Here is a 10176-nt window from a genome sequence, read left to right as displayed (position 1 = left end):
GACTTGCACTTATATATACCCAGTGAGGAAACAATTCTTGGAGTATTCTTCAGATAGCCTGTTTTCTGAACAATCTATGAATTCCTCTTGATTTGGAGGATTTCCACAAAAAGATAAGTTCTGACTTTTGATTAATTAGTAACTAGCTCTGTACACCATCGCAATATTTGTAATTCGACTGTATCTAGCTGTTTGGTTTTCTTTGCTGTACGTTAATTTCATTACGGTGCATACGTAAGTAAAATTTCTGTTTTAAACAACATTTATGTTCAAATTATAGTTTTAAATAGATTACGTGAGGTCAGTAGGCTTCCTGCAAGACGCCGTGTCGCCTGTTCCTCTAACCCAGACCGATACATCCTCATAAATTCTTCTGTATTTTTCAGGATTATGTAGTCTTCTACATATCTCACAGAATGGTTTCGATCCCCAGTTATCGTTGTACTTTGTCTGGTATCGATTTCGATTTTCGAATAAACGAGTGAAAGCTGTTTTATCAGTTTTCATCTTAACTAAGTATTTAGATAAATCTGTAGCATCTTTAAATCTAGAGCTGTCGATAAAAGTATCCGGAGGGAGGTACATAGAATAGTTTGCTCCCCCGCGAACAACAGGAACCAACGAATGCGTTTTGAAGACTTTAAAAGCTTTCTCTGTCATATAATCGCGACAAAGAGAGTTTTCAAAGGACAGGTAGTAGCGTGTATCCTTCTCTACATTATGTAGGCAGTTTTCACCCCAAGTAGCCGCTCGCCCCTTTTCTTTACACCTCAGATTTCCACATCGGCCATAAATGCTTACATCCATGTGTTTCTGCAGTACTTTCACATATGTCTCCCGCCTTCCGTGTGTATTACAATTACCGACGAACCAGGCTGCGGTCATATTTTTTCGAATGGACAGTTCACCTATATCAGTTGCATTTCTGTTTCTAGAGTTTAAATGTTTGCTCTCGAATGAGCCATACCGAGACAATATGTCGGAGTCTCGACGGTAATTAATTGTCCAATTGAACACCCGCTGCCATCTCTTCAAATTATGACTTATAGGTGGCGGTTCTACGCCGTAATAAACCCATACTTGACCGCGAGATTTAGCAGGAACATTTCCTCCCAAGTATGGAGTGTGAAATATCACGGCATTCTGAGAAGCCATCTTTGATTTATCTGTTGTCAACTCACATTTGTAGTCACAGTCATTGAACATTTCCAAACCTCCCGACAGTGGAACATTCCAATATAGGACGTATTTAACAGTTTCTGTTGTAAGATTGGTGTCATTCTTTTCCGAACTGTACCCGATATATCTAAAGCCTACTTCAGCTGGTATCAGTGAAATCCAGGATCGTTTCTGTGCGTCAATGTAGAAGAAGCCAATAAACCCGATCAGGACAAACAATGACAGTCCATAATACAGAACATACTTTCTGGTCTGTGAAAGAAAAGAAGATGATGATTAGTCACAACATATCACACATTACCAATGATTATTTATCTTCGATATGTCATGTGGACACTGGGGTCTCTAAAAGTGTAATTCAGGGGGTGTCTAAACACAATCGACATTTTGCATTTTCTGGTCCATATTGCCAATGAAAGCTATTTTCACATTAAAATAACTTCGTTTAGCCAATAAAATTCAGAATTTATGTATAGGTAGTAAGATGATCTTATCCGAGTTTATCTATACTAATCCAGTTAGGAGAACTCGGATAGAACATGGTAAAAATAACTAATATTACTAACGTAAGCTTTCGCTAAGACATTCGACATAAATACATACAATATATGTTTGTAAGTAGGACAGCTCATCCATGTGTCTCTAGAAGTAATTATAATAATTTCTGTGTTGCATATATGTACGTGTATGGTTATATGTTGCATATATGTACGTGCATGGTTATGTGTTGCATATATGTACGTGTATGGTTATGTGTTGCATATATGTACGTGCATGGTTATGTGTTGCATATATGTACGTGTATGGTTATGTGTTGCATATATGTACGTGTATGGTTATGTGTTGCATACATGTACGTGTATGGTTATGTGTTGCATATATGTGCGTGTATGGTTATGTGTTGCATATATGTACGTGTATGGTTATGTGCTCTTACACCATTCATAGATGGATGTTTTAAAGCTACATAGAATGGCATGCTGACGTTGGAATAATTGCAAATGCCAGTCAGCGCTGTTCATCCATTTGGTAAATTTTAAAATCTTGATACCAAACTATGTTTGATGATGGGCATTTCGATTCAAAACATGTACAGTAGAACGCCACATATCCTATACATAAATTCCGAATTTTATTGGTCAAATATCAAATAAGACATATAACTTTATGTATAGTACATACAAGCAATTTCTTTATTTGGTTAGAGTTACGCAAGAAATATTGCTGTAAACAAAAACTGAAGTCATTTTAATAACAGTTAAGGTAAAGGTTATAGTGAGATCCAAGGTCAAATGTCAAGGTTAGTTTTTTTTTTCTATCTCTCTAAACTAGTAATTTGTTTTGTTAACATGAACTTATCAAATGTAAATGGAGACAGGTGATGTATCACGTGCACAAGACTACCAAAGGTCAAGGCTGTGGAGCAAATATCAATCTTTAGTTGTTATTTCCTGTACATATTTTGGTAATGAAAACGAGCGTTCTAGAATAAATAAGCTTTAATGTTTGATGCCTGAAACTCATTCTAATGAAACTCCGCATGTTGTAGGAATTGATCTGTTAAACTGCAAGCGTGCTGCCTTAAAACTTGTTTTAAAGGTCCCAGATGTAAAAAGTCGTTTAATATGGAATAAAAAGTAAATTATGCAATCACATTGGGTTTCTTGTTATTAGTAAACAATTCAATATTACCGACTTACCTGTAACACTGCGTTGTCAGTCATTTTTTACGGTGTGGAATGTATCTACTCCTGGTTTGGCATTCGAGCACAATGTTGATTATCTTCTGTCCGTCTGCGGCCGAGTGTAAGGTTCACCTTTCACCGGTCTGGTGTCCGATTGTAATGTTCATCTATTTTTCCGCCTTTAAACCAAGTATCCTGACTAACATCTGTCCGTATGACTTTGGAGCGGGATATTATTTTTGTCTGTCCGGCGTCCGAATGGATTTGTTACCTATAGATCATCACAGCTGACATCCATCTTGAGGTATCTATCCAAAGAACAAAATTAAAATAACATTGTAGGAAAATAATTTGGTTTGAAGATACGGGACGTGAGAAAGCGGCACAGCCGCCTTTCTATAGGAGAACTGTATTCTGCAAAGGAAACCTGAACATGACATACATCAACATGCATGTAAAGAATCTCGAAGAATCACGCGGCTAAAACAAGTAGAATGTTTACCAGATATGCATGTTTTGTCTCGACGACTACGGCATTGAATTGCGCATACGGTGCTCATATCCTAGACGAATCATGTCAATGTTTATTAATTAACGTGCTGAACGTCCGTTATTACGGGCCCCGTCAACATTCATTATCTAACGGGCTTAACGTCCTTTATTACGGACCCCGTCAACATTATTATCTTACGTGCTTAACATCCATTATTACGGTCCCCGTCAACATTTATTGCCCGCCCCTCAGGTCCCTTGGGAGTGGGGACTAGATAATTCATCATTTTTCTTCATCTTTGGCTTGGGAAGATTTCTGCTACCATGAGAAGAAGTCGAAAATATTAAATTGTTAACGGACGCACGACGCACGGCGCCGGAGGAAGGTGATCGCAATAGGCCATCATGAGACTGTCTCAGGTGACATAAAAACCTTTAGGGCGTGGTCTGTTGGTATTTCATTGAACAGTTCGTTCGTTCACTCAGGTTACCTGTAAATGTAGACCCCGTTTTGTCCCCATACTTTTTTACTGTTAATATTTAGGTGAAGACTTCGAGATTACTATTTTCTTTAAAATTGTCAAAAAGCAATTTATGGACGGAAATTTATCTGCAACATAGAATTGTAGGTGAAAAATCAATTGTTATAAAACAGGTAAACACAGAAAGATATACTTTCCATCATATGCAGCACGAGTCTTGCGTTCGACCCCGGTATCGGTTAAATTAGAATAATAGGCGGATTATTCTTTAAGTAGTCATGTTAAACGAGATTATTTATTTGAATGTTTCGATGTGTGATATGTAAGTCTTAATAAACACGAAGTGAATTTCAAAATGGAATATCTTATTTCCCGTTATTTCTGGTAATACCAGAATTGGAAAAACAGAAGGGTAGCTTCCTAAACTTTATGCCATGCAGATACAAGATTGTGAAAAATATCGAAGGAAAAATATCAGACCTGTACTAAATCGGGTCCCTAAACTCATAATAGAAGCAATCTACGTACACTGTATGTACTGGTTTTAGACTGAAATACATTAAATGTATTCAATTGATGAAATTGATATTAAAATACAGAGGTGTACATGTTTGATTAAAGTTGCATATTTCCTGGTGTCTGAAATGTTAAACCCGTTTTCTAAAAATATATCCTCCGATATCATGTCAGTTCACTCAACCATAACAAGACCACGGGTGTCAGCAGTCTAGTCACACATTTCGCTGGTCGTTGTATCCCGGAACGCAGACGTATTATGCTAAAAATTGAATATGGTCGTTTTCATAATACTGAAAGAAGTAGAAGAATGTGTGAATGTTGCCAGAATGATGAAATTGAAGATGAGTTCCATTTTATTTTACAGTGTCCAGTTTATTCTGAAATCAGAAAAGTCACCAAGCGATTTTAAGTTAGTACAACTATTAAGTGTAGAAAATGTAAAGCAATTGACTAACTTAGGAAAATATATACATTCTGCGCTGACAAAAGCACTGTAGCTACTAGTATATTATCTATTTTACTAGCACATCTGACAGCATTTTTAGTTTTCTGTAACTAGTACATGACAGCACTGTAGCTAACTAGTACATCTGACAGTCACTGTAGCTTAACTAGTACATCTGACTGTAGCTAACTAGTACATCTGACAGCACTGTAGCTAACTAGTACATCACTGTAGCTAACTAGTACATCTGACAGCACTGTAGCTAACTAGTACATCTGACAGCACTGTAGCTAACTAGTACATCTGAGTGCACTGTTGCTAACTAGTACATAAGACACAAAAGTAGCTAACTAGTACATGTGACAACACTGTAGCTAACTAGTACATCTGACAGCATTGTTAGCTTAACTAGTACATCTGACAGCACTGTAGCTAACTAGTACATCTGAGCTAACTAGTACATGGAAAGACTGTAGCTAACTAGTACATCTGACAGCACTGTAGCTAACTAGTACATCTGACAGCACTGTAGCTAACTAGTACATCTGACAGCACTGTAGCTAACTAGTACATCTGACAGCACTGTAGCTTAGTACATCTACAGCATTGTACTAGTACTGACAGCACTGTTAGCTAACTAGTACATCTGCTAACTAGTACATCTAACAGCACTGTAGCTAACTAGTACATCAGAAAACACTGTAGCTTAACTAGTACATATGACAGCACATTAGCTAACTAGTCCATCTGACAGCACTGTAGCTAACTAGTACATCTGACAGCACTGTAGCTAACTAGTACATCTGACAGCACTGTAGCTAACTAGTACATCTGAAAGCACTATAGCTAAGTAGTGCATCTGACAGCACTGTAGCTAACTAGTGCATCTGACAACACTAGCTAACTAGTACATCGGATTGCACTGTAGCTTACTAGTACATGTGACAGCATTGTTAACTTAACTAGTACATCTGACAGCACTGTTAGCTTAACTAGTACATCTGACAGCACTGTAGCTAACTAGTACATCTGACAGCACTGTAGCTAACTAGTACATGTGACAACACTGTAGCTTAACTAGTACATCTGACAGCATTGTAGCTAACTAGTACATCTGACATCACTGTAGCTAACTAGTACATCTGACAGCATTGTTAGCTTAGCTAACTAGTACATCTGACAGCACTGTAGCTAACTAGTACATCTGACAGCACTGTAGCTAACTAGTACATCTGAGTGCACTGTAGCTTACTAGTACATCTGACAGCATTGTTAGCTTAACTAGTACATGTGACAACACTGTAGCTAACTAGTGCATCTGACAGCATTGTTAGCTTAACTAGTACATCTGACAGCATTGTAGCTAACTAGTACATCTGACAGCACTAGCATCTAGCTTAACTAGTAGTACAACTAGTGCATGACAGCACTGTAGCTAACTAGTACATGTGACAGCACTGTAGCTAACTAGTGCATCTGACAGCATTGTTAGCTTAACTAGTACATCTGACAGCATTGTTAGCTTAACTAGTACATCTAACAGCACTGTAGCTAACTAGTACATCAGAAAACACTGTAGCTTAACTAGTACATATGACAGCACATTAGCTTACTAGTACATCTGACAGCATTGTTAGCTTAACTAGTACATGTGACAACACTGTAGCTAACTAGTGCATCTGACAGCACTGTAGCTAACTAGTACATCTGACAGCACTGTAGCTAACTAGTACATCTGACAGCACTGTAGTTAACTAGTACAGTAGCTAACTAGTACATCGACAGCACTGTAGCTAACTAGTACATCTGACAGCACTGTAGCTAACTAGTACATCTGACAACACTGTAGCTTCACTAGTACATCTGACAGCACTGTAGCTAACTAGTGCTTCTGACAGCACTGTAGCTAACTAGTACATCTGACAACACTGTAGCTAACTAGTACATCTGACAGCACTGTAGCTAACTAGTACATGTGACAGCACTGTAGCTAACTAGTGCATCTGACAGCACTGTAGCTTACTAATACATCTGACAGCACTGTAGTTAACTAGTACATCTGACAGCATTGTAGCTAACTAGTACATCTGACAGCACTGTAGCTAACTAGTACATCTGACAGCACTGTAGCTGTAGTACATCTGACAGCACTGTAGCTACATCTGACAGCATTGTTAGCTTAACTAGTACATGTGACAGCACTGTAGCTAACTAGTACATCTGAAAACACTGTAGCTAACTAGTGCATCTGGCAGCACTGTAGCTAACTAGTACATCTGACAGCACTGTAGCTAACTAGTACATCTAACAGCACTGAAGCTAACTAATACATTTGACAGCACTGTAGCTAACTAGTACATCTGAGTGCACTGTAGCTGTACATCTGACAGCACTGTAGCTAACTAGTAGCTTAACTAGTACATCTGACAGCACTGTAGCTACTAGTACATGTGACAACACTGTAGCTTCACTAGTGCTTCTGACAGCACTGTAGCTAACTAGTACATCTGACAGCACTGTAGCTAACTAGTACATCTGACAACACTGTAGCTAACTAGTACATCTGACAGCATTGTTAGCTTAACTAGTACATCTGACAGCACTGTAGCTAACTAGTACATCTGACAGCACTGTAGCTAACTAGTACATCTGACAGCACTGTAGCTAACTAGTACATCTGACAGCATTGTTAGCTTAGCTTAACTAGTACATGTGACAGCACTGTAGCTAACTAGTACATCTGACAGCATTGTTAGCTTAACTAGTACATCTGACAGCACTGTAGCTAACTAGTACATCTGACAACACTGTAGCTTAACTAGTACATCTGACAGCACTGTAGCTAACTAGTGCTTCTGACAGCACTGTAGCTAACTAGTACATCTGACAGCACTGTAGCTAACTAGTACATGACAGCAGCAACTGTAGACTAGCTAACTTGTACATCTGACAGCATTGTTAGCTTAACTAGTACATCTGACAGCAATGTAGCTTCACTAGTGCTTCTGACAGCACTGTAGCTAACTAGTACATCTGACAGCATTGTTAGCTTAACTAGTACATGTGACAGCACTGTAGCTAACTAGTACATCTGAGTGCACTGTAGCTTACTAGTACATCTCTGACAACAGTACATGTGAGCACTGTAGCTGAACTAGTACATGTGACAGCACTGTAGCTAACTAGTACATCTGACAGCACTGTAGCTAACTAGTACATCTAACAGCACTGAAGCTAACTAATACATTTGACAGCACTGTAGCTAACTAGTACATCTGAGTGCACTGTAGCTTACTAGTACATCTGCTTAACTAGTACATCTGACAGCATTGTAGCTGACAGCACTGTAGCTAACTAGTACATGTGACAGCACTGTAGCTAACTAGTACATCTGACAGCACTGTAGCTAACTAGTACATCTAACAGCACTGAAGCTAACTAATACATTTGACAGCACTGTAGCTAACTAGTACATCTGAGTGCACTGTAGCTTACTAGTACATCTGACAGTGTAGCTAACTAGTACATCTGACAGCACTGTAGCTAACTAGTACATCTGACAGCAACTACAGCACTAGCATAGTACATCTGACAGCACTGTAGTAACTAACTAGTACATCTGACTAGCTTACACTAGTACATCTGACAGCACTGTAGTAACTAGCTCTGAACTAGTACATCTGACAGCACTGTAGCTAACTAGTACATCTGACAGCATTGTTACATCTGACAGCACTGTAGCTAACTAGTGCATCTGACAACACTAGCTAACTAGTACATGTGACAGCACTGTAGCTAACTAGTACATCTGACAACACTGTAGCTAACTAGTACATCTGACATCACTGTAGCTACATCTGACAGCATTGTTAGTACATGTGACAGCACTGTAGCTAACTAGTACATCTGACAGCACTGTAGCTAACTAGTACATCTGACAGCACTGTAGCTAACTAGTACATCTGACAGCACTGTAGCTAACTAGTGCATCTGACAGCATTGTTAGCTTAACTAGTACATCTGACAGCACTGTAGCTAACTAGTACACCTGAAAGCACTATAGCTAAGTAGTGCATCTGACAGCACTGTAGCTAACTAGTGCATCTGACAGCACTGTAGCTAACTAGTACATCTGACAGCACTGTAGCTAACTAGTACATCTGACAGCATTGTTAGCTTAACTAGTACATCTGACAGCATTGTAGCTAACTAGTACATCTGACAGCACTGTAGCTAACTAGTACATCTGACAGCACTGTAGCTAACTAGTACATCTGACAGCACTGTAGCTAACTAGTGCATCTGACAGCACTGTAGCTAACTAGTACATCTGACAGCACTGTAGCTAACTAGTACATCTGACAGCATTGTTAGCTTAACTAGTACATGTGACAGCACTGTAGCTAACTAGTACATCTGACAGCACTGTAGCTAACTAGTGCATCTGACAGCATTGTTAGCTTAACTAGTACATGTGACAGCACTGTAGCTAACTAGTACATCTGCAGCACTGTAGCTAACTAGTACATCTGACAGCACTGTAGCTAACATCTGACAGCTAACTAGTAGACAGCACTGTAGCTAACTAGTACATCTGACAGCATTGTTAGCTTAACTAGTACATCTGACAGCACTGTAGCTAACTAGTACATCTGACAACACTGTAGCTAACTAGTACATCTGACAGCATTGTTAGCTTAACTAGTACATCTGACAGCATTGTTAGCTTAACTAGTACATCTGACAGCATTGTTAGCTTAACTAGTACATGTGACAACACTGTAGCTAACTAGTGCATCTGACAGCACTGTAGCTAACTAGTACATCTGACAGCACTGTAGCTAACTAGTGCATCTGACAACACTGTAGCTAACTAGTACATCTGACAGCATTGTTAGCTTAACTAGTACATGTGACAGCACTGTAGCTAACTAGTACATCTGACAACACTGTAGCTTAACTAGTACATCTGACAGCATTGTAGCTAACTAGTACATCTGACAGCACTGTAGCTAACTAGTACATCTGACAGCACTGTAGCTAACTAGTGCATCTGACAGCATTGTTAGCTTAACTAGTACATGTGACAGCACTGTAGCTAACTAGTACATCTGACAGCATTGTTAGCTTAACTAGTACATCTGACAGCACTGTAGCTAACTAGTACATCTGACAGCATTGTTAGCTTAACTAGTACATGTGACAGCACTGTAGCTAACTAGTACATCTGACAACACAGTAGCTTAAGTAGTACATCTGACAGCATTGTAGCTAACTAGTACATCTGACAGCACTGTAGCTAACTAGTACATTTGACAGCACTGTAGCTAACTAGTGCATCTGACAGCATTGTTAGCTTAACTAGTACATGTGA

At 39.0% G+C, this 10176-nt stretch overlaps 1 protein-coding gene across 1 annotated transcript; it reads right to left on the bottom strand.

Annotated features, from left to right (window-relative positions):
- Positions 1-291: 291 nt before the first annotated feature.
- Positions 292-2903, bottom strand: LOC132553606 (alpha-(1,3)-fucosyltransferase C-like). Its single transcript, XM_060217862.1, has 2 exons — positions 2880-2903; positions 292-1431 (listed from the first exon to the last, which is right to left on the bottom strand). The coding sequence occupies exons 1-2, from the start codon at positions 2901-2903 to the stop codon at positions 292-294; spliced, it is 1164 nt and encodes a 387-aa protein (XP_060073845.1).
- Positions 2904-10176: the final 7273 nt, after the last annotated feature.

This window comes from Ylistrum balloti, unplaced genomic scaffold (assembly GCF_031769215.1).
Source record: "Ylistrum balloti isolate Yb309-2 unplaced genomic scaffold, AGI_CSIRO_Ybal_v1 Utg370340, whole genome shotgun sequence".
Classification (NCBI taxonomy): Eukaryota; Metazoa; Mollusca; class Bivalvia; order Pectinida; family Pectinidae; genus Ylistrum; species Ylistrum balloti.
Note: the sequence above shows the minus strand (reverse complement) of the source record. Positions and strands in the feature narration are given on the sequence as shown.